The 26,121-nt window shown below is 38.7% G+C and overlaps 1 protein-coding gene across 4 annotated transcripts in view; it reads left to right on the top strand.

The window, feature by feature from the left end:
• VTI1A (vesicle transport through interaction with t-SNAREs 1A) overlaps positions 1-26,121 on the top strand; it is a 280,750-nt gene that overhangs the window by 242,380 nt on the left and 12,249 nt on the right. For all 4 annotated transcript variants that reach the window (XM_021268815.4, XM_021268814.4, XM_005014454.6 and 1 more), the window contains one exon: positions 23,334-26,121. This exon is cut by the window's right edge and continues 12,249 nt beyond it. Coding sequence is in view for 2 of the 4 variants with exons in the window: in XM_021268814.4 (XP_021124489.1) it covers positions 23,334-23,427 (94 nt within the window). In the remaining 2 variants the exon portion in view is untranslated. The remainder of the gene's footprint in view (positions 1-23,333) is intronic.

The raw sequence follows: 26,121 nt of genomic DNA on the forward strand, positions 1-26,121 counted from the left end.
CCTCTCTGTTGGTACTGAGCATTCCTGAAATGGCCACGGGAGGTCTGGTTGTCTGAGAAAACTCTACTGATCAGCCTAGCAAGGTTGCAGTGTCTGTCCTCAGGGTGAGATCATGTTCACAAGTGGTGAAAGACAGCTCAGAGCTCGCTCACACCTCGTTCTCCATCTGAAGGTGGCTCTGCCCTGTCTGCTCACTGCCCCCTTCTCAGGTGGGCTGGTTTGGGTGCTGTCAGGGAGCCCTCCCAAACCTGTCAGCAGAAGCAGGGTGGGTTGAACACCTCAGCTAGGTGGAGTAGTAAGATGGCAGGGTGCACCCACCCGAGAGCAGGTTATAACCTCAGTCACGGGTCGGTGGAGCAGTGGTGAAAAGCTCCATGTTGCCCTGACTTCCTCACCTCGCCTGTGACACCAGCTCTGCCTAGGCCTGAGGCAGATCACTCTCATGTTTCCAGGCTAACAGCACAGTTCAGCTCTTCCCGATTGCCCAAGCTTTCCCTCCCTTCCCTACAACTGCCACAACTCAGCCTTCAGCATCTGTCCCAGCCCAGAGGTTGCACACAATCGCACACCTTCGCTGCGCGGCAAGTGTCAAGTGCCAGGCCAGCTGGCTGCCTGACCCCAGCTTGTTGCTTCCCTTCAGAGCTGTGACCCTCATTAGGAGAGCTGAATGCTCCCAGAAAGTGCCACTGGGGCAACAAATCAGTTGAAAGAGCCTATTGATCTGCTGCGTTTGTTTTCAACGTGAAAAAGGAGATTCTTTTGTTCCGGGGCTGGCACCAGGCTCTTGCTACAGTAGGTTTGGCGTGTCTCAGGACACCGAGACAGGGCGCCTTGGAGCTGAGTCTGCAGAATATTTGCTTATTGCAGGAGGAACTGAAAGAACCTGGAATTCACTAGTGGCGACCTCTTACTTCTTGAACAACTGTTTCCGCCCCTTCTTTTTGTTTCTGTTTTAATCACTGCATTACAAACACAATTTAAATCCCCACTGCAGATGCAGGATATGGTAACACAAACACACAACAATCAACATTTACCAAGTTTAAATGCCTGCACCATTTGCACTAAATGTTCAGCATTTGCTGGGCTAGGTTCCTTTTTAAATAAAACTTGGAGTAATTAAATGGCCGCAGCAGTAATGTGAATGCAGATTTTTTGCACATCCAATAATCAAAGGGAGGAAAAAAATAATCTGAAACTGTTTTGGTTTTAATCATATTTGATTTTTATTTAAAATGAAAGCACAAAGGTAATTTTTCTGTTGCTCTACCTGTGACTCTTTAAATCATGGTAAACGGGCATTATGATCTTCTTAAAAGAATAAGAACATTCCTTGTTAATTAATTTATACAGCTGTCAGTACAGCTTTCTGTGTTATTCATACTCTAAGTGTTTGACTGCCATAGATTTTCTAGCAGTTCCTGGCAAAGCTCCAGTGAAAGCCTGGGATTTATTAGGCTGACTTGGTGCAAAGTCTATTGATTGTGGCCTCGAGGGTAATAACTAAATAGAGCTGGAGCAACAAGTCAATAACACCATTGTTGCTACAGACTCCATTCACTTGAGGAGTTAGATTGTTTTACAGTGGCAAAGAGTAATCATGAGCAGATCAGCATGTTCAACAGGCTCTGTACCATGTTGGTGCTGGGGACTGTTTTAAAGCTTTCAGCGGGATCGCGGGAGAATCGAGGTGGGGTGCAGGGATCAAGAACCTTGTAAACTCCTTCATTACAACTAAAAGGTTTCAGCATTAGCTTTATCATTTTACAACAACAACAACAAAAAGGAATCCTGTGCCTGTAATCATTCAAACAAGTATTAAAATCCTCTGCTTGTGAAACCTTAATGGCATGTTAGAAACTTGTTTTGAATTTTGGAGGGGATATGCATATAGTGTGTCTGTGTGTGCATATATGCAGGAGGACTTAGCATTAATATTATGATAATATTCTAGATAGCACAAACTTCACCTCGGTGCAGTAATATTTCCTGGCAGTGGCTGGAAAGAGGCTTCTCTTTTCTTAAATTCAAAATGAGGAAATGCTTTTGTTTATTGCTTCTCTAATCCTCCCATGTGTTTATTTACTTTTAGAATTCTTCTCTTTTGCGGAAATATATACAAACCTACTAGAGGAGAGATGTTTATTTCCTGAGAGCTTTATCGTTTATTTGACAGCCTTTGACAACTAGCGTTGTATTAAGAGCAGATCAGTTTGAGAAGTCAAAATTGTGAAGATGGGAATTTCAAAACCAGAACTGGTTGATTTTGCACACATTCTTGTGTCCATCAACAGGATTTGCCATTACAGCTTCTGCAGAAATATAGAGTAATTAGAATGAGTTTCTTCCTAATACCACTTAGTAGCAAGACTACTCCCTTGAAACATGAAAGATGGTAGACAAAGTAATAATAAGAACCACATAATATTTAAAAAGGCACATGCAATTATGCTTTGTAGAACAAACTGAGTGGTCAAGCAACAGGCTTTTGTGTATTCAGCAGTTCCACAAACTCATCCTCCCTTTGCTTATTTGTTCTTAGAAGTCAAGTTTTCTTGTTTGCACATAATGTTTCGAACCACAGATTTTCAGATAATAGGGAAGAACAAAGCTCTCTTCCTCAATCTGCAGTCATTGTAAAACACCAATACTTTAGACACAAAAATTTCAAGAGAGAGGTTGATTCTTCAGCCCGGTGGTGACCCTGACATCTAATGACAGTCTGTTCATAACTTATCTGTCTATTTTTTCACTACTTCTCTTGCTGTGTTATAATTTCTTTATAGTATTTTAAATGTAAAAAGGGGCGGAACTAGAAATAATATTCAGAGGGAACTTGGCTGCCGTTGTCCACGGCAGTCAATTGAAAGTTGTAGTCAGCATGTGCTGGGACAAATCTTGGAGTAGGAGAGATGCTGCAAACATGTAGTGAGTGTGTCTGTCTTGCTCTTTTTTTTTTTTCTTTTTTTTTTTTTTTTCATAAGTAAGCAGAGAGCTTGGCAAGTTCGTAGTACTTGCACAGAAGCTCATTTAAAACTTTGAGAGAAGTGAACAGAATTTAAACAATTCTCAGGAATCTCTTTCCCTCTAGGCCTCGGACATGGTCTCCTGTGGAAAAGAAATGTATCTGATAATTTATAATCTGTACTCTGACAAGATATTTTAATGAGAGGTCAGTAAATACCATACATTTGTAAGCAAACAAGCAAAAGCTGGGCTATTTCTTTATGACTTCCGCAGAGTCATCAGAGTAGCTTTCTGTCAGATGCTTTCACTTTGAATGAAGAAATTATATCTGGTCTGCTTAGGTTCAGTTCTGTGAGCCGAGCAATTTTTGACATATCAAGCCAGCCTAAAACTTAATTAGCTGAGGAATAGGAAGTAAATATGTAAAAGAGGCTTTGCAGAAGTCTTAACACTTTTTTCATTAAAAAGAATAACACTGATTTTCCTGGCTGATTGCAGTGTGATATGCACCATCTGTGGTGATCAGATATGTATCGGAAGCACTGCTTGTGCTCTACTTCCCATATTTCAGTCAGAAAGGCAAAAGGAAAAATGTGCAAGTTGACATTTCTTTTGAGGAACACTCTTCCAGTATGAACTATAGATTCACAGGAATTAGAGACCAAACAGTTGAAGTATTCCTCTACCTCCCCCCCCCCCCACTTTTAAAGTGTCTTCATCAATCAAAATCAACATAAATGAATAATGGAGGCTGATAAAATGTGAAGAGACAATAGCAGCCTTGTTTAGAATTGGCGGCCATAAATCCATTGTATCCAAAGGGACAGCATGAAGCAAATACCTGCTCTCACTGGCCGCCACTGCCATTTAGCCTGCGATTTGGGATATCATATAAGCAAGTGCTGATGTCTCATTGAAGCTTCAGCCCTTTAATGCTTGCTTTATTTTGGAGCACTAGGGCTACGATGAGTCAGGGGAACTCAGAGGGCGAAGGTTTGGAGTGACAGGGGAGTTTCCCTTCTCCTCATTTGTTAATTTGGGATGACAGAAATAGAAATGGCATTCTCATGAGTAGGTCAAAGGTTTTTTTAGAACCAGCAAGAAAACAAGGAAGCTGGTGGAAAAGGAATGACAGAGCGCATTATTTAAAATCTTTAAAACTGGGGGCTAATAGAGGTTTTCTCTGAAAGAAAAAAGGGAAGGCATGCCTCCATTGGCCACACAGAGGCATGCACAGGATTGGAGAAGCCCAATGGAAAGCAAAACCAAGAGGATTATGTACCTAGATTTCAGAAGGCACAATTTATGGTGTGGCTTTTGAGTCCTGACATTTTGATTTAGCTGTGATAGACCTGAAGTCCAGTGAGCTGCTCTTGCAGGAATCTGACAGAGGGGCAAGACCCTCCAGGGTTCAGTTGCTCTTTCTGCCATTTTGAAATGCCAGATCTTAAATGGAAACTTGTCTTCCTTCCTTCCTTTCTTCCCATTATAAAGGTCCTCACATTTTTGTGTGTCTTTTGGAAGCAAGACTTTGTGAGCAAGATCAAATGTGATTCTTAGGCCCAGACCCACAAATTCAAGAGGTTTAAAGTTGCCTTTTTAAAATTTTTGTGTCTTCTGTAAGTGTACTTTTTTTGGTAGAGCATATCAGACAAGGATCACTTGCTAAGGGCTCATTAGCACCAACAACATCCTAGCTATATTAGAATCTGTGAATATATCTACCTCAACTTTATTTCATGCCTTTTATGATTTTCATTCTCTCTACATTAAAAAAATAAAACAAATACAACCAACTACCTCGCAGGAAAGATTGATGACCTTTCTGATAGTACTGAGGAATGTTCTTTAAAATCTGAATCTGAATGAGATCTGCAGTGGCATGGCACCTCACTGTAGAGCGGCTTGAAGATGCCACTTCTGTTGTGAAAACAGTTTATTTAGTAGTCAGTGCCTTGACTTTTCTGTTTTTGTACTTCTGAAAGATGATCTCTTGCAAACGACGAACCCTTAGCCTTAACGAAGTACTGATCCCTCTTTAACATTTACTTAATTGAAGCTTAGAAGTAAAAAAAATATAGTGTAGTATTTTCAGACTGCCTGTGTAGCACCTTTCCAAGTTTGCATGCCTGTCAACGGGATGTCATCCTGGAAGTGTTAATGAATGACTCTATTTCCAGTTTGAGTTTCCATTCCTAGGCAAAAATAGAACCAAATACACTATACCACCAGAATAGATATCACTTTTTTTTTAACTTTATAAATCACACAGCAATAAAAAGTAAACGAAGGTTATTTCTTCATTAAAAATGTTCCATAGGTCCAATACCAAGTAAAAACTATTAAAAAAAATGCTTAAAATGACTGAGTAAAATCACAAGAAATAATTTATCATTATTTTCTAAGCAGACTGTATTTTGTAAGTATACCAATTATATTTAGCATTCCTCAAGGCTTCTATTGTTGGGCTTTTTTTCCACTACCAGCATGAAGTGATGAAGCTTTAAGCATCCTGTCATGATGCTGATGTTTTGTCTAAGGAAAGATGTGTTCCTCAGCTGTTGTAATTACTTCAGCATTTGTGCCTTTTCAGATGACACTTGGCCAACTTTTTTAAATTGCGTAAGTCCCATGTACAGAGTGATGAGGGCTGAGATTTTTAAGGGCCTTGAAGTATCTAATTCATGGCACAGACTGGCTAACTACCTCCAAAGATCTGATTTTTGGATCTGATTCATTTAGTCTAGGAGTCTCAAAGTCCTAATTATCTAACCCATTGCTTAAGGTAGGATTTGGGCTTTTTTTTTTTTTTTTTTTTTTTTGATAACACAAATCATTTATAAAGAGTTAGACGAATGTTATAATGGTGTGCATTAGGGTTGGATATAAGGTAGAAAGCAATAACCAGGATTATATGTGTTTGATCTGTAGAATTCTAAAATAGGCTTTTAAATTTGATTAACTGTCTCAGTGTATGGCTAATCACCTAAATCCTTTGTAAACTATTTGTAAATGCACCCTTGACATACAGCATGACTAGTTTGTCTGTATTTTACAAAACACAACAACTCCACTGAGAAAATGGAGCCGTATTTCTGCAATATAGTCAATGTAATTGTGAATTTGTTATTCCAGATTTTAATTGAGGAAAGTGAAATACTTAGATTTTCTGAATTGTCTTCTGCAAATTTCTTGAGGAAAGGTAATACAGAGCAGCTGCAATCTTACTCAGAACAAAAAATGCAAAGGAAAGTAAAAGGAAGGAGAGGTGTAAAAGAGTTAGAATATGAAAATGCAATAACTTCAGGACACTTTGGGTGTCAGTTCTGTGATTTGAAACCATCATTATCAATAGTGGGATCTCGTGCCCCCAAAACTACTCAATTCTATGCCTGTGCTACATCCAGCTGCCCTCTCGTTTTCATGGACACTTCTGTTCTAGAGTCAATGTCTTGAAATGAAATTGAGCCCATGTAAAACAGCCCTCCTCTCCTCTTTTTTTTTTTTTTTCCTTTTCTTTTTTTATCCTGGATCAGTTCCTTGATCTGATTCATCGCATAGATCCACGAGCTGTTGAATCAGCACAACTGAGGTTGGCATGTTGTAACGTGATGGCAGAAATGAACACCAAGAGGAGATGGGAGCAGGGGGAGGAAGGGACAGACCTGATCATGGCTCCTAAAATTAGTATTGCTGCTGGATGCTTTGCATCTTGGAAACACGGTCTTGGCTTGAGTACAGGGCATGGAGTCAGAACGTTTAAACAATAAACTCCCCTCTAACCTTTGACACCCTTAAACTTTAGTTTTGCCATCTGCTGAGTGGGAATAATGCTAGTTACCTCAGTGATGTGAAGATTCACTAATAATTGTTCAACCAAATAATGCATGAAAAATAGGCGACACTGTTTTTTGCACTCCTGTATTTTACTGAAATCACTCTCTCATGGTTGTAAACTACATTTCACTTGTAGTAAAATATTTGTTTTCAACTGTGTTCCTCCTATTGGAAATATGTTGCTAGAGCAAAGACAGGTCCCTGTTTTTGTAACCCAAGTATCTCTATTTTTAGTTTTAAGATGTTGGCTGCATCCCTCTCTCTCTCTCTTTCAAATATGAGTATATATTTATAGCTCTTGCTATTGGAAGAGAATTTCCTGCAAACAGATCCATTTCTGCGGAGCTCTGCTCCAGCACAGAGTCCCATGTGTTCCACTGAGAGATTGCTCCAGAACAAATGTCTGTTCTGGTTGTAGGATCAGCCTTGTGAACTGTAAACTTTATATTGCCTTCAGCACATAATAAATTTGCATGTGCAGTAGGTATTAGCAACTGGGCATCCGATACTTGGCAGAGTTGCATCTGAAGACTTGAGTGACACAAGGGATGCAGCCCCAGCACCCTACTGAGCCGTTTCCAGTTTGGATAATTACATCCTCAGTTTTCTCTGCAGTTTTAACTGGGAGGGGGGGAATATCTGTCTTCACGTTTAAAGACATGCATCTTGTAACCATGCTCCATTAAACAGCTGCTACATCTCAGCCAGAAGTAGGTGAAGGGACTTTTGACACAATGGTCGTACCTGCTTTGCGTTCTGAGCCGCACAAACCAAGTCGTGTTACTTGGGTACCCGAGAGCAGGACTCGACCTGCAGTTAGGCTTGGTTCACGTGGAGCAAGCACCGCTCGTTCAGATCCTTTCAGGGACTTCAGAGCTACTGATGTGCATAAGGATTGCAGAATCAGGCCCCTAAGGATCCTTAGGAATGAAAGGTATCCTGTAACTGCAAGGTATTATTATGATTACCACTCTGGAGAACACAGAGGTATTGAAGTTGGCAAAATAAATTACAGAGTTAAATGTATAAGTAAACCAAGAAGCGACTGATGTTTTTTGCATAGTAATAATCTTCATAATCACTTCATTTGCACAGTCATTTCATTTTAAACTTTAGGCACAGTTTTGAAGCACAACTCAGTGGAGATTTTTGCTGTAAACTATATACTTTAATGAAAGCTAATTGGAGGACAAATTTTAATCTAATTAAAATGTGACTGCATAAAGCGGAAAGGATGAATGAAGTGAAATGCTCTATGGGGCACAGTTTTCAAACAGCGATTGTCCTGAATACTAAGTCAAATGAAGCTTTTGTAAAATGATGATCATGAACATTGCCAGCAACAGAACAACCTTGAGAGCCTGTAAATGAAAGTTTTAATGTGTGCAGTTTAAAAAGTGGACATTGAAATCACAACCGGGTAAGGACTTTTTTAAAAGAAAGTAAAAAGCAACGCACACAATCTCATCTGAAAACATAACAAGTAAATTAGCCAAAGGTGTACATTCCTTCTAAGTTCTCATGATCAGCAGATGCAAATGTTTGCAGTGTGCCGATGAGTTATGAGCCCTAATGAGATTTCAATGCTGAGCAAACAATAAAAATTTATGCATTGCATAGTTTTAGTGGCCTTTGGCTTCATGGTTAGTGTTACACCCTTTCAACAGCTTTGGTAATATAATATCCAGCTGGCTTTGGAGGTAAGGAAAATTTTAGGGGTGAACTGAAATTGTGAGAAATAATGTGATTGATTGCTTTGTCAGAATAATGCATTTCCACGGTATAATTGTCCGCAGTAATCCTAGCCCGGGTACAGATACGTAGGTTCTAGTTATGTTCGGACACAAATTGTGAAGGATTCAGGTGAAGGATGGCTTTTCCAGCATCTGAGCCAGACCATTTCCTGCGCTAGGTACGGATCCAGAGGTCTTACAAACAGCCCCTCTAACAAGGACATTCCTGTCATAGTCCGGTGAGGGGGAGAATTGAAAAGCTGCACTTTCACCAACAACTGTCATGTGTCACAGTGAAAGAAGCTGAGCACAAACACAAAAAGAAACACACAATAGATACTGAAATAAATGTATGTAACGGGGTGCAGGGGGCTGGGGGAGGCTGTGAATCGGGGAATTCAACTGGTGCGGTGTGAGAGCGAGCTCAAATGTATTAAATTTAAAAGACCATTTGTGGGTTAGGCTTTTATGAATCCAGAACCTTCACTATAATGATTGCCTGCATTACCCTACATAATATTAAAATCTTAGCATGTGATTAATAGCAGATTCCCTGCATACGTGTCACAACACACATCTGCAGCAAATCTGCTAGTATATTTCTGCGCTAGTTTTACTTTGGGGCCATAAAGTAATTCCTGTTTTGTGAATGAGAATAAACCTATTATGCACTAGGTTAGCTACACCCAGTTTCTTCTCTTGAGGGAAAAAGAGCTGCTTATTTGATACGGCATCTCAAATTTCAGTGTTCAGAAGTGAGTTTAAGCCTCTGATAGATTTGCTTGAGCAAGCTGTTGGGAGTTGCCTTCCCTGTTACTTAGTTCTACATTTTCCAAAACCTTCTGTGCAAAGAGTATTGAGAAACTTCTAGACAGCAGTAAACTAGTGGACTTAATTATAAAGTGTTTATTGCTAAATTTGTTAATGAGTCAACATGCAAAAAAGATATATTTATCCCCGTTTCCTCTTAAAATTGTAGTAAAAAATAACTTCAAAAAATCTTTTTCTTAAGCTTTTCGGTGATGCAGTTTTGCTGTTCACAAAAGCCCTTTTTCCCATCCGCAAATAGCTACCTTTCACTTTGCCCCAAGGGAACAGTGCATAGCTCAAATGAAGCTTAAAAAAAAAAAAAAAAAAAAAAAAAAAAAGATTTTTCCCACTTGTAACTCAAACTCTCTGCATATTCACACACATACACAAAATGAAAGAGAAGATGCAGAAATGTTGCTCCAGTCTGCCCTCTGAAAAGTCCTGCCGACCTGTTTTATTCACCAAAATCAAAACAGAACCCAACAAAAACAACTTAAATGACAACAAGAAAACATTAGGAAAGCAACATCTGTTTTGCATTCTTGGCATCAACTCTGCCCTTGCAACACAGGGTCTGACACAGATGTACAGGGTTATGACACCACCGAGTACCGCTTGATTTAAATTGGTGTAACTGAGAGCAGAATCAGGGCGCTGAATTCTTACAACGTTGTGCAAAACCGTGGCTCTTGATCTCCTTTGCAGATGTGGGACTCAAACCCCACTGAAGTTATGGACATCTTTCCATTGAGGGATGTGGGCTGTAGATCAAATCGTATTCCTCTACCAGCAATTTAGAATTTTTTATTGACTGTATATTTTTTGTTGGTGTGTTTTGTTTTCTGTATAATTGTTTTACTCTGTCGCTTTCCAATAGCCTTTCACTGTGTGCATTCAGAGAACCTATCTGTTGAATGACATTACATAACTAAACCCTTCAGTTTCTGAGTAAAACAAAATAATAGCAAGGAGAGAGAAATTTAAGGCTGTTCTGAAGAAAGGCAAAAATAGCTCAGATTGTGAATTAAAATGAACCAGCGATTAGGGAAATTTGGGAAGCCAGAGTTGCCAAGAGAGCAGCTCTCTCACCAGAGGCAGCATGATTACATGAGATGGCACAAAGAGAGCAATTCGCTCTCTGTTTGATTGCCCATCCATAGTTGTAACAGAGACAAAATTAGCTCAACTCATACCTGGCATAACTTCAGTGTCTCCAATAGAGCTGTATCAGATGCAATGACATGCTTGCAGTGTTTTCACCAGCCACTAGATGTCTGTGTGTGCTCTACAAAGTTTTTGAGCAGATGATGCCCCTGGTAAACAAGACAGACAAAACTGGAACACAAGCTGTGGGGAAGCATAATAGGTTGTGTTTATAAGTGTAGCATCGTTACTTTAATTAAGCCTGTGTTTAAAGCAATTTATACTGTCTAAAACTAAATTCCAACTTTTCCAACTTCAGACAAATAAGGAAAACGTGCCTCTCCTGGTCCACATCTAGTTAAGACAAACTGTTTTCTTTATGTCCATGGGAAGGGCTGAAATGTGTCATGTTGTGAAAGTTTTGCAGGAAGTTGCTGAGATGCAAAAGAGGTTAATCTTATTTCTATTCTGAAACAGTGAAAGACCATAAAATAAAACATCTGCTCTGTAAGTGAATTGGTGAGAGCTCACTATATAATTCCAGCCTGTACAATCCAAGTTGTTGGACTGCTGGAGCCATAGTTTCACATATACAACGCATCAGCATATCTGGGTGCACTCAGGAAGGCTCTGCGTCAGATGTCAAGTTTAGTATATCTTAAGAAAAGAATAAAAGAAAAAAAAAATAGCACTCCTTGAAGAGCAGTTCTGGGTACAGAAATCTATTTCACAGTTCTGTTTATCAGTCAGTCCACCGGCTGACCAGGGTAGCTGCACCTGTGACCAGCTTTTCTGCAGAGATCTCCAAAGCAAAAATGCAAAAGTAATCAGCACATGTTTGCCTTTCATTTATCTCTGTCATCAGGGAATAAGATACAGATAGTATCAGGAGCAATGAAAAGTACATTCTGATATTATTTTCAGTTTTGTGTCTAGACAGAGAGGAGCAACCACTTGTATCTCTGTGGAGCACGCAGCCCCCCTCCATGCTCACGTTGGAGGCTGAAGGCCAGAGGGGGGTAGTAGGCTGTCTATATTTAAAAAAAAAAAAAAAAGTTTTAAACCACCACCTACTCATCAGGTGACTGGAGACTGTGGTTGTAAAATGTGCTGCAGGCAGAAGTTCTGAAAAATCCCAGAAAGTGTTGAAAACATCTCTAAACAAGGTATTTTTCTCCTGCACCTTTCTTGCTAAAGGTCCCAATTGCTGCCAAGAAAACTAGTGAGAATGTTAGCTGCCAAATAAAAAATTTATGACAGTGTTTGGCAAAGGATTGTATCACTGCTTGTTTTATACATTTCCACAAGGCTCTTGAAGGGCTGTTGGACACATACAGCTCACTGATCACTGTGCTTTATCTGTTCTTTAATATACGAAAAAAAAAAAAAAAAACAAGCTCCAATAAAATACAATTTAAACAACATATATCTTTTTTCTTTTAATAGCCTCCTGTAAGCATTTGCTATGGTAAGAATATAATTTCTAAACAACATTCCATATATATATATATATATATGTATATATATATATAAATTTAAGCCCTTTACCTGACAAAGTTTCTTGTAATTTGAGTTACTTTCATAGTAAAAATACATGAATTTTTCAATTAAAAAATGTATTGCTCTTGCAATTGTGCTTGTTATATGTTGGAGTCTGGGCCAATAAACTGCCTGTTAAAACATAAAGAGGTCCATTCAGTCAAACGTGTGCCTGCCATTTAAGTTTCAAAAACCAAGAAAATAATATGTTGGAATTGCATTGCTCACCAGTATCAATTAGGTTTTCAGCTGTATCGTTAAATTAACGTTGGGGGAAAAAATTGTTCCAATGGATTTAGTGGAAAAAAATATATTTTTGAATACAGAGTTTGCACACTGACAATAATAATTAAGTTGACCAATGTTGAAGCAACACCCTTAAATGTATTTTTTCCATCTGAAGAAACGAAATTGTCTGTCTCTCTCTTTTCAAACCAGTTAGCAGATTAGGCTTCCACCTGATAATTAGTGCTGTTTAACACTGATGTTGTCATTCTGAAATCTCAAAGCCCAAACTGTTTGCTTTTTCTCATTATCATGTGCTCTGGAGGTGGGAAGTTTGGAATACAGAATTCCGCCTTCCTGCACCATTTTGTAAAGAGGCAAAGAGCATCTCTTCTCTGCAGTGGCCAGGAGTGGTGAGACACAATCCTGGTGTATTGTCCCCTTCAAAGGGGACAGCCAGAGCAACACGACCTGGTGCTTTTCCTTGAGCTGCCCCAAGGCAGCATGGCTCTGCACCATGCTTGTTTCTTCATGGCACAGTTGAGCCCACAGCAAATATTTGAGAGCAGCCAACAGCACTCCAAATACCATACGCCTTATATATGCTTGAGTATTTCATGGTATTTGATATAAAGTACTCAAGACAGACCAGCATTAAGAGGATTATTTCAGACAGCATTAGGAGTCAATTTACAGAAGATTAGCTCTAAATCAGGCAGATATCATAAGCAAATTAACATCAGTTGTAGGAGATTCAGAATCAAAATGTGTGGTGTTTTTAGTTTCTCTCTGAATATGCTTAGTAGATGGGCAATATTGTCATTAGTTTCCAAGGCTGAGGTGATACATGATACATCTTGAATAGGGAAGAACAGGTATGCATTTTTTTTTTCCTAGATACACACTATTTATTATGATGCTGTTTACTGGCAGTGAAACTGCTTAACTCCAAGTACCCTTCCTCTGCTAAATATTTTATATTTTATGCCATTTCTTTACTGAATAAGGTTTTGTTTGGCCCTAGAAATGATGTCTCCATGGTGTGTTACAGTATTCTTAAATAGGAAATATGCAGCTTTGACTTCAGATTGACACACTTAATCCTTTTTTTTTTTTTTTTTTTGCTGTTAAAATGAGTCACATTCTAATGCCAACTCATAAAAATGAAGGAGTGTATAAAATGCTATGTACTATGGTGAAGATTACAGCTACTTAAAAATAGCTTCCCTAATATTTAAGCTTGTAAATTACAGATTTGTATTATTTCTACAGGAATGATGTTTAATTTGTATTAAAAAGCTGATTCTGTTCTTCAGTCAGTTTTCAGACATGTTTTTCTGACTGCAGGCAGACATAAGGCATAAGAAACTACCCAATCCCTTCCTAGTATCGCAGTTTCAAAATCACTTGCCTAATTAATGGAGAGGATTATGAAATGGACTGAACCTCGATATTAAAGTCTATGTCCTGAGTTGTACTTGGGATTCTGAAACTTTTGAAGTCTAAGGATGGGATTCCAGTCTTTGGAAAATTTTGTATTCTGCTCTCCAAGAGATATTAAACTAATTAGTCTTCAGCGTACTCCTGAGCATCTGTTTTTCTAGCTGGGGAGGGAAGTCTGGGCAGTGTTTTACAATTTTTTCCTTTCTTGATGGACCAAATTCCTCTTGACAAGGTTGGCCTGAGGTCATGAACGTCTCCCTGTGTTCACTGAGACAGGCATCTTTGCTCTTTCTACAAGATCATGAAAACTTACACCCACTCTAAGCCAGGTTGGGCTTGCAGGTCCCTCCGGTTGCAAGATCTGCAAGTGCTCCTGCACTTTGACTTTGTGCCCTGTAGTTTTACAGAATGCATGGAGGCTCGGTGTGGTTATTAAACCGAGGTGTCTGAGGTCATAACAAAGTAGAGGCATTTCTGCTCCCCTAATAGAAATACTGTAACATGCTGAAAAGAAAATACTCTAATAGTGGCAAGTATCTCCTGTCAACTAATTTGATAGTTCTCTATCAGGTAAACCATTTGTGAATACATCGATTCTTTTTATTTTTCACTGTTCTGTCTTCACTATTCCCAGGTTTTCTCTAAACCAGTTGGGCAAAAATTGATTTTTATTTGTTCCACTGGCCTTGTGGAAAATTAGCTTATGAACTGGTTTTTATAGGAAGACTCAAAGCACAGAACAGGTTGAAAAATAAGCCTATAGCAGTCAAAATTGTTGTCTGAAATGTCTTCAGACTGGAAGGCTGAATTTATTGCTCAAAACAAGTACTAGCAATGTGGAGGTGTGCAGTCCTGCTCATTATCACTGGAAAAGGGGGAACCAAAAAGCACAGTAAAAAATTAAATTTTAATAATGCTAGTGATATTTTCTAAATCCTTCTTGACAGAAAGATTCTCATTATTTTTATCTGTCTCAGAGTAGGCTCTTTTAATGCCATCTCACAAATGGCCTTAGCCATGATTGTTTTCCTTTCTTTTAGAGCATTTGAAAAAAAAAAAAAAAGAATACATACCAAAAAAAAATCTATTCTATCATTCAAGAAGTGCCATGAAATGGTAACATTTTGGAGAGCACATCTTCAGGAACAATTGTTGCAGATGCCTCCAGGTTTTTACAAAAGAGGTCAACACTGTTAAGACAATTGTAGCAAACTTGCCATACAACAAGATGCCCAGTCAAATATAGCATGATAAGGGGAAAACAATATAAGCAAAGTAATGTCCAGTCTCCAGGTTCATCACACTTAAAAGCTGTAGGTTTATCATTAAAGTGAGGCAAGGTAAAAGATGTTACTTTCTTTCATCAGTTTAAGATATATATTGTAGTGCTATCTAATGATTATGAAAGTTGATAAAATGCAGACTTAAGACAACTTTGCTTTCTTTAAATTGCACAGAATATAGACTTAACTATATTTATTTAAAAAGTCCATTTGTAATCATGTATGTTCTTGTCATTTTATAGCTTGCATACATTTCTTCTGCTGGAGAAGTAATTGCTTCAGCTTTGAGGGGGCTAGTTGTTTTTTGTGAGGGGGTTAGTTGTTTTTTGTCGTTTTTTTGTTTTGTTTTGTTTTGTTTTTTCCCTATTAACTGTTTGAGGACAAGGGCTATATGTGGTCAGTGTGCTGAAGAATGCCATTATTCTGACAGCTGGGCTATCTACCCTCCCTCAGAGCTCTTTCTAAAGCGCTTGTAATGTTTGCTGAGGCCTATGGTTCTTAGTCATGCTCAGGTGACTAAATGTATGATTTGTTCTTCTTGATACTTCAGTACCCTGAGAAAGGCTGGTTGGAGATTAATGCAACCTTGACTCCTTCCACTTGCAGTTGCTACTGCACACGTGATCTTCATTTAGACTTGCCAAAGAGATCTGGTGTTGCCTCAGTTTTGCATGAAATGAATTAACCCCCCCCCAAGTTTTGGTTGGTGAGTTTCCATGGCCCCGGAAGCCACCCGCTGTTCCTCCTAATGACAGTAATAATCTAATTTGTTCCCTCCATGGAAGGAGCGGACACGGAGACAGGAGAAAGCTGAAGTTGTGTCACTAAGGACAGTGCAGAAAAATGTTCAATGTCAGTCTCTCATAAGTGAAAGCAAGCTTTTCATCCTTCAGAAATACCTTCCCATGTGTTCTAAAAATAATCAATGAATAAGCTGAGCTAGTAGATGTGCAGTATCCTTCCCTTTGCCTTTTTATCTTAAGTTCTACTGTCCACGAGGTCCTCTTTCGGCTTTCCATATTATTGCAGTTTGAGTGCTGAAGTCTTTGTACATTTGTCTTCCAGTCAGTCCTGCAGATATCTTTCCTTCTCAGGCCACTTCAGTTGAGCTGTCATCCACTTCTTCCCCCCAGATTTCTGTGGTCACCTGTGTACTATTTGCACGTCCTGAGACTACCGGTTCCTTGAGACAGAATTTGTGTAAGCTATGATAATCATGATCCTGATGGCCACCAAATCACACTATATTCCAAAGGTGCTCATACACTTCTGCTATATTTGGAATGTATTACAAGATTTCAATTCAGAATTAGATATCTCAGTAAGTGTTTTAACTAACAAATACTGTGAAATTCAGTTTAATTTTCAGTCTTAACTGTGAGAGTGTCAGAAGGTGACAAAATGTAGTTCTTTGAACCTATCTCCTTGAGATAAAAAACATATCTCTTGAGCCATGGAACCACAAGGAGGCATTTCAGGAGGCATTCATCCCAGGGAGATATTTTACTGTTGTTCCCATCTCCCGTTCCTGCAGAATTCCTGTCAAAGAGAAAGGGGGGTTGATTCTGCTCAGAAATTTGTGTGGAAATATGGGATCCTTTAAAGAGAGATGGTGTATCAAGGTACCTACCGGCTAATTAATTGTTGACGAAATCTACCAAGTTACTGGTGAGTTTCACCTCAGTAGTTTTTCTCATTAATGAGAAAAGACACTTTACAACTTGATAAAGCCTTTGGTGGATGATTTTGCCTTCAGAGCAAACAAGCTTTCTCCAAGCCAATTTGGTCTTGGGAAAACTGTCACTCTTGCTTGGACCTCATCTTTAAGCTTTGAAGGATAGTCATCCCTACCAAATCTGTAGACACCTAACCTAGCCAGCTAACTTAACTGACTAGTTCTCCTGGGATGCATATATGGACAGGAAAAAGAGAAGGCAGTTCAGAGCAGGCCTCTAGCTCATATACACAGGGAGCTGAGAGAGATTAGCTAGATATAATTTATATGTTTAAAGCTGGATAGTGTGACTACCTTCCTGCACCTGTTATTACATGACTCATTCTTTCATTCAGAGCCCAGGTGGAAACACATTGATGTGGTTTGAGTGTAATATTATAACTAGAGATTGGTATCCATGTTATTATAAGTATACAGCTCCAGTCCTTTAGACTGATCTTTAAAGCTAAAGTATTTATCTCTGCATGCACTACTCCCCAGCCACAATATATTAGTTAAGTTGTAAGGTCTATCTCTTAAAAAAAAAAATGTTCTTCTCCTAGAAAAATGCCATTCTATTCTATTTCTATTCTTTTCTATTATTATTATTCCCCTTTCCTCTAATTCCAAATCTTTAATCTCATTATCTGCTCAGTTTTCAGCATTTTTTTTATAGATTTTCAAAAGAATTTGCACACAGGAAACTAGAACCCATAGCCCAAAGGCAAGGAATAGCACCTTTGGGAGGGAATTCAAGGAACACGATATAGGCTCCTACTGGAAATGGCCTGTCTCCAGATTGGAGGGGAAGCCCATACAGTTAGGCCTTTTTGGCATGAAGTAAGCCATTCTCTCACCCACCAGAGCCTTTTCACCTTTAAATATGCAATGACAATTACAATGGAATTGGTTCTGCTCACCTGGAGAACACAAAAAAAAAAAAAAAAAAAAAAAAAACTTATTTTCAGAGTTTCAGGAGGGAGGAAAAAACCTTGATTATTTTCAAGTTCTTCACTTTCTCCAAAGTCAGCTCAAAGTGGGCTAGGGAGTTCTATGCAAGTTGTGCTGGTATTTTTTGGACTGATATTTCTGCTTTCTAATTTCTGTTGTTAATGATGAAACATGTCTCAAGTGAGATACTTCCAACCAGCTGTAATTTTTGCTAGGCAGGGATCTCTTACTCTTATTTCAGTAGGTTGCCATGTCCTTATGTTTTGCCACAGCCTTTCTAGTTCTTCTCAGCTGCTTTTATTTAAGAAAAGCATTCTTAAACCTAAAGATTGGAAAGATGAATAGTTACTTGAACAGCCCCCAGATACCCTTAACTTAAGAGATTTAGCATTATGTATCTAAGGCTTTGCTTTACCAATCATAACATTTTATTCCCCTATGCTGAGTCTAGTTCTCTGATTTAAAAGCCCCTGATATATAGTAGCATGTATGTCCTTAGATATAGTAATAATAATGTCTGTCCCAGAAGGTAATCGAGTATAGCTGTATTACTTTAAGTTCACATTTACTAATATATATTTCACAAATACTGGTATGTATTTCCTCGTGTGACTGAACCTACACTTTATGTTTGTTTGAGTCTGCTGATTTGCTCATGAATGTTGGGTATTTAAAAGCCACTTGCCACTGATTTATATGCACCTATATTTTTGCATGTTAGCAAAAACTGAGGTCACAAATAAAAGAGTACCTAAAAATGTAATTCAAAGTGCCCATTTAAAAGGTACTCTTGTATACAAAGAAGAAGCCTTTCTGCCCAGTAGACTGTTAGGAATCATTTCTAGTTACATCTTAAATGCATATATTACAGTGAAACACTGTTGGACAGTGCTCCGTCATCAATCAGTCTGTGTTCTTGAGGACACTATTTTTCAAGACATTTTCTTTAAGAATAAAGAGCTGTGTTGTAATGAATGTGTGCTAACTGGTTCCCCAAGCCGTTTGCATTTTTTTTTTATTTGTATCAGTGTCAGAGTTGAGCTTCTGTAAGAAATTTTTGCTGTATTTTATTTGTAGTCTTCATTATTTCAAGTTAAGCACACAAAACTCTTTAAGCACCCAGAGTCTGCACTAGTTCGTTTATATCCGTATTTAGTTAACATGTTACCATGATTGCTAATTTTCATGACAATTGTTATTGTACTATCAGTGCTTAATGGCAAGGCATCATTATTCAATGCTGGTCAATCAGGCACTAAGACATGTGCAAGACATCAGGCTGAACCCATATAGATGTCGTGCACTCCCCTGCTAATGAATGCAGTTTTGTAAAAAGGTTTAAACACGGTTGGCATCCTTAATGTAAGGTTTGCAAAAGCTTATTTGGGAACTGCTTTGTGTTTATACGGCACAGATCTAAACATGTCACAAACAGAGTTGGACCCATTGTGTGTGTGCATGTCTGAAGCTACAGAGAGGGGAGAATCATCTTGGGTTTTGCAATGTTGAAAGGCAGCACAATTTCTGGTGTGGTGTGGGTACGGGGAATGGATTTGCCAGGGATGTCAGTGTTTGGAAATGGGTGTGGGACTTTTTCTCCAAAGCAGTGATCTCCTTGTACATCGAAGGGGTGATCCCCTCGCTCCCTGGAAGGAAAGCAGACTGTGTGTGTGGCTCATCAACTCACAGAATAAAGTTGGCACAGGCTCCAGAGAGAGCCTCCGGTGTGACGGTGGTCAGAGGTTAGGCACTGTGACCAGAAGCTGGCAAAGAGGGTCAGGTGTTTAGAAATGGGGAGCAGAAGGAAATGCACCAGCAATAGGATGTGCTTTCAGCGCTGATAGCCCAGCAAGCTAGCCCGGCGTGCTCTCCCAGACATCCTTTAATGTTCCCCTTGCATCTGCTTTAGTTACTGTTTCTATGTGGTTTTGCACCCAAATATTTTGGGCTGCTGTCCATGATAAACTAGATGGAGCTTGGTTTAAAAGCACAGATTTTTTGACTCTTCTAACTAAAAGCAGAATGAGCCCTTGTGCTCTTCGAGTTTCGAGTATGAAAGGAGCAGTAGACATTGGCTGTTAACAAGCTCCAGCACGCCGGGCTCCAGCAGAACTTGGTGTGAATTCAGTGCACAAGCTGCATCGACTAAATGGTTAATTCATCTCATATCAACAGCACTATGATTCATAATGTAAACTCGAGGAATCCTTGATGTTTCAGTCACACATTCCTCTTAATTTGGCCATGCATTCTTTTAAAGCTACAGTGTGCTAACTTAATAAAATGCAGCATGCAAATGCACAAGTTTTTGCCTTCAGGCATTTTAGCCATGGATGTTTCAATGGGTGTCTTCTTTCAAGTATATATTCTTTCTTAAATTATTTACCCTGTAAACATGCTTTGCATTTTCAAAGAAGAATCTGGGCTTCCTCATTCACCAGATTTTGTTGAATTTAAGGTGTAGTAAAGATAAAAGAATATCATCTGCTTCTTGTGAGCGTGTTAGCCTTTGGGATTTTTTGTAGTGAGTGTTAGGCCCCATTTTCTTCCCCTTTGGTATTATCACTCCCTCCCCCATTTAAATTCCTTGATGCTTTGCCTAGAGCAATACCCACTGGCAGTGTCTGGCTGTGACAGCACTATAGGCTTCTCTACAGATGGGTCCTGCCAATGCCAACCATTGTTCTACCACTGTGAGCTGGCTTGACTGCGTAGCACCACGCAAAACCCCCTTTCCTCTTCATTTTTTCTTTACTCTAAAGGGTTGCCCTTGCCTATTGACTTTGAGATCTGAAATGTGCTGACACCCAGAACTTGTGTTCGCTGTCTGAGCAGCGACTCCCGGCATCAGGCTTCCACAGGCACTCTTTGCTGTCCCCTCCACAAGTCTGTCCTGCCGCTACCAGACCACTCTATCCTTTTTCTCCAAGCCCCATCCTTCTGGTAGTTTGCAGTTAGTTTAATTTTACTTGCTCACTTGAAAGTAAAACAGTAAAACTTGATGTTATTCTTTTTTAAAAGATATAAAATTAATCTTTAACTGTGGGCTTGAATATTAAAAGTATATAATACTTCAGTGTAGGAGTCTGTTGATAACATCCATCCTATTTCATGATTAATTTGTTCCTTTTAATATGATATTCTTTTGCTGCACTGTGCAGACTAATTCAGATTCCTAGAAATTGAACTTTGATATGTATTTCCTAGATTCCCACTGTAAGTGAACCTTCAATTAGCAGATACAGGTGGCAGCATGCCTAGCTCAATGTTCTCTTGACAAGGATTTTAGAGGCATGGACAGTGATTAAATAATCTTGCAATTGGGTGTGTACTGCCAGAGTATTAAAAATAAAGCATTTGGAGGATTTGGCTTTAAAAATAAAAAAAAATATAAAAATGTAATTTTAAATCGCAGATGATGAAATGCCTTTTCAGGGGCCAGAGATAGGAGGAGTTGATTTAAACACTCGGTATGTTACGTATGCCTTTGCCTAACTATGTGTTAGATTAAGCGAGTTTCACTCACAGTTAATCCTTTGTAAATTAGCATTATGGATGCCTTGGGGCCCACATCCCACAAATAAAATGGTTGTCAAGCCAGCTGCACTGTGTATTACTTAAGGCTGAATGTTTTAAGAGTTTTCATGCTTTTAATCTATTTCACTGCTGAGTTTCAATTTTGCTGAGTGTCTTTTCAGGAGTGATGAGGGTGAGTGAGTAAATATATATTCTGGTTTTCATGCATTTGCCTGGGCAAATCGTTTGTTATCAGGTGTTTGGCAGAGAATGTCACACCCCGCCACAAAAGACAAGCTTGTAAGTTCAGGTGTTAAATTGAAGTGCAAACCAACAAGAACCAAAAGCCCTTAATTAGCTTTATTTTGTTAGCCTGTTACACTTTTTTTTTTTTTTTTAAGAGTGAGAAACATCCCTCCCTCCTCCTCATCCTTTTGGCAGAGTAAATATTGCCTGTTAAGTTTGAATTAGCTGTCATCGCAAAAGAATTAATGCTGTGGTTGAGCCTTTCTAGTGAGGAAGGGAAAAATAAACGAGACAGATCTTAGTTCAGCTTTAAGTGATAAATGAGGACAAAGCAGCCCATTCATCTCCTGCTAGGAAAGTGGACACAAACACTAAAGCAGTTTTGCGGAAGACGTGTCAGCAAATGTGATCATTTTGTAACCTGTCAGGAGGATAGAGAGCTAGTCCTTTTAGAGTGTCACAGGGGAGGGTGTCTGTCTGATGTGACAGTTTTCATCCATCCATTTGCTTCTTTTTCTTTAGGTGGGGGGTAAGCAGGGAGAGAGCTGGAGTTGGTTAAAACTGCATTTTTCTTTACACTTTCCAATATAATTTATATGTATATTCACCCGCATCCAAATGAAAAACACTTACCAAGGAAAACTCCCCTCTGCTCTCTAGAGTTTCTTTTCTCTTTCACCATATGAAATATGCTCAGCTTAACACATTACATTCTCTCTCTTCAAGTTTGAGCCTTGTGCTTCACAAAACAGTTTTACTTTTTTACCATGGGTTAGTAAAAAGCTTTGTTTAGATTTGTTTTGCAGAAGCATGAGGAAAAAAAAAAAAAAGTAATAAAAATAAAAAAGAATAAAAATAATGTAGGGTTCTTTCATTATTGGTTTTCTTGGTTTGAGTTTGATTTTTTTGTTTTATTTTGTTTTGTTTGCTGTATCTCTCCAATTCTGATGATATGCTTCATGTACAAATATGTTTTGCAAAAGTTTTTGTTTCACAAAAAGCCTATAAAAATATTCCTCCTCTGTGAGAATGGAAAAAAAAAATTAGATTCATACAATTCAGAATGCTTTTGTAAAATACCTCAAATTCCAATATTAATTGATTTATCCATTTTAACTGACCTATTAAATTCAGGAAATCTGAAGCAATGTGACATCTGATTTTAGAAGCAGGGATTTCTCACAAAAATGATTGAACAATATTATGACTTTCTACTACTTTTTATTAGTACTAATTTCCATTTTCTTAGGCACGATAGTAAGTGTAACGTTTGCCTATTACCATAAGTAAAGGTATGCTACAGAGACAGGAGATGCTTTTACAACATAAGCTTCACAGTTTGACACTTGCTTCTTTATATCATCCTTTTATTCAAAACTATCTTTTATACTTTTCCCTTGGTGTTTTAGTACAAGTAAGTATCTCATTGACATGTGTTTCCTTGAAATGTTGTACCTTAATGATAAAATCCCTTGAAAATTAATAAATTGTTTCTTTAAGCTGTGAAGATTTCAGAATGGCTTTAAGAATGTAATGGTATTTACAACTACAGAGCACGCTGCTTGGATTGCATCAGCTGAGGAGTAATAATTTAATTTGTTTTAGAAGGTTAATAAATTGTAACGTCATATACTTCAGTTATTCTAATATATGTGTATATGTATGCATAATTAAGAAAAGGCTCATTCTTTCCTGAATGCTAAAGTCGGATTTAATAGCTTCATAAAGAAATGTTTAGAAACACTGGACATTGAAAGAAATGAAAAGAATCAAGATATTCAGAATGGTGTAGGAAATCCTAAATTTGTGGGCACATGCCTTTTCTCCATAATAGTTTTCTTTGTATCTCTTTTTAATGTTTTATATATATTCTACTATTCTCACTGTTTTGTTTTTTCTTTTTGTCTCTTCTGTGTTTTTTTTCAGGATCATCCAAAACCGAATTTTGATTGTTGTTCTGGCACTCTTCATCATCCTCACGACCGCGATGGCTATTTATTTTTCTGTCAAGAGACGCTGATATCTTTGTTCTTCACTAAGCAGCAACAAACTGCTTGTTCTGAGTAATTAAGACAAAGTGGTCACATGAATCATTCTCTTGCACTGACAGAGTCTCCCTCTCTTTTCCACTATTCAACTCAGGTGCAAGTGGTGTAAAATATTTTGTATTATTGATGGCATAGTTGATGGCATGTGGGGTTGATTATTTTTCTTATATTTTTTGTCTTTATCTGAATGTTTCTGGAATCTTAATATTTGTTTGGGGGAGGGCTTGCTCTGGTCTAGAAAGACTTGGTGTGTGTCCAGTTCTACCCCAGGCAATTAGTATGTAAGTTGGAAGAGTTTAGAGAGGTAAAAGTGGTCTTTGCACTTTTCTTGTGCTATACAGGGTGTATGAATATCAAGCAGTATCTGACCTTATGTGATGTAGAATACGAGTAAAGCTCAGGCCAATGATGTAGAAAGTGAACCTGTCTCCTGTGGCTAACTCCTGATCATGAATCATGGTAATAGAGGTAAACTGGTTAAGAACAGCAGGTAGTTTTTAAAAGAGAGCAACCTTTAGATGATGTTTAATATCTCTTGTAAATCCAAAACATTATTTAACTTTTTATTTTTAATTTAAGCTTTCTTTTCTGCTTATTCAAAACACTTCCATCAAGATTATGATAAAGCATCACTTGCCCAAAAAGGTAGTTGTGACCACAGTCCATCTGTTGAATCAGTTTCAAATCTTCCAATGTTGATAAGTGCACACACTAGATCTTTATTAAAGGTGTACAAAGATACTTCCCTATTCATTGCTGATTGAAAAGAGATCCTAAATAATAGTTTAGTGGCAAGCACTTGACTACCATTAAACAAAAATCTAGATTTTGCATATTGGCCTATGTTGACACCATGTGTTGAAAATATTTTTAGTGTATTCAATTCTGATGTGATGTTCCCCCTTTTAAACAGAAACTGTAAAAATATTAATTTATACATGCTTTTAGCTCATACAATATATCAGAATTTCATCTTCTAGGCCACCTGTGTGTAAATGAGCTGTTTCTCTTCCTGTGGGCTGTGCCTCTCCTATAGATATGTGTGGGTTATTTGGCTTATAACTAAGCTTATAGCTCCAGCAAGGATCATTTTCTGGTGATGTAGTAAAGTAATTTTCATGATAACTTTTCAACTCATTGTATGTAATCCCTTACAAATACTACAATTTGAGAGGGATTTTATGCCCTTGAACTTAAGCTCTAAAATGCTTTTGTGAAACAAAAAGCTGAAAACTTTCAAACTCCCTCAAAATTAAGTAGGAACTAAGCACCAAATTTTCATGTGTGCCTTAGATCTTTTGGGGTTTCAGCGTCCATGGGGTCTCTGACAACTTGCTGTGCTGTCTCTGGAAGTTGATTTTGGGATAAACACTTGGGAGTTGATTTTGGCCCCAAATGTGGCCCATCTCTTTCTACGTGGAAATTAATAACCCAGCTACAAGGACGTTGCTATTGATACTATAGCTAAGACCTGGAAACATGGTGATAAATGCAAAATAAAAGGATCCAGAAGAAAAATGGTACTCACTAAAACAAGTTGAAGCATGTATGGTCAACTGCGGGTTTTGAGCTTCATGCAACTTGTGTCTGAGTTCAAAAGCAGTTTCTATGCCAGATTTCTCCTCCAGCTCATGTCAATGGCTGTAGGGTTGGGCTGGTACCAAAGTTCCTGGGTAATACAAAAACCACATTTTTGGGAGGTGCTGCTCTGTACAGCACTGCTTGGCCATGTTCAGCTACTTACCTCGACAGCCCTGCACTGCGGCAGTGGGACCTCCTCGTCACCTGCAAGTCTCTGCTGAGGCACCCTCTCCTTTCTTACTTGCAAGGTGTGTGGTAGGTATCACATGGCTCTCAAACACGGAAAGATTTGGGTGTTCAATGCAGTGTGGAGGCTGGCTGACCTTTAGTCGCAACATGCATTCAAATTAAGCATTTAGGGTTGTGTAAGCGGAACCCTGGCCGTTAGCTTGAAGTGGTGGCACCGAGCTGAGTTCAGGCAAATTAGGGAGAAGCCTGGCAGTGTTAGAAGATATTTATCCTCTGCTAAGCAAATTAGGAGATGCATATTTTGTAAGGCAGAAAACCGTCAAGACGGGAACCTTAAGCTCCGTCTGTTGCCTAGACATTTTCAGTGTTGCCTCAATAATTTAACTATCATGGGGATTGATTCATGACTACTGATCTTAACAGTGACCTATGACTAGGTTTTGCCCTCTATCTAGCCACCTGCTGGAATCAGCAAAAAGCTGAAAGGAAGCTAGTTTTCCTTATCCCAGTATAAATCTAGGGCATAGTGTCACATCAGATACATCCACTCAGACGGGAATGAGGGAGAGAGAGAGACTGCCACACGAAGCCTTCATCTTCACTTTTGATGAACCTGCTATTGCTATGTTTCTCATGCTAACCCGTTAATAACTTCTCTGTGCCTGCTTTGCATGCTCACGTACTCCCCACGTGTAAAATCGTGCTCAAGTGGAAGTTGCGCTCTACAAAACACCGTGCTTGCTCTCCATCCCATTTCCCTCGAGCTCAAGAAGCGTGCAGGTGAGATACACCAGGTGCACTCATTTGGTTGGGGATGGAGCAACTTCAGTGTGGAGTGCAGCCCCAGCCAGCTCAGCAATGTGCTGGGGCTGTACAGCATGAGAGGAGAAATACCC

Source organism: Anas platyrhynchos, chromosome 6, assembly GCF_047663525.1.
Source record: "Anas platyrhynchos isolate ZD024472 breed Pekin duck chromosome 6, IASCAAS_PekinDuck_T2T, whole genome shotgun sequence".
NCBI classification, from domain to species: domain Eukaryota; kingdom Metazoa; phylum Chordata; class Aves; order Anseriformes; family Anatidae; genus Anas; species Anas platyrhynchos.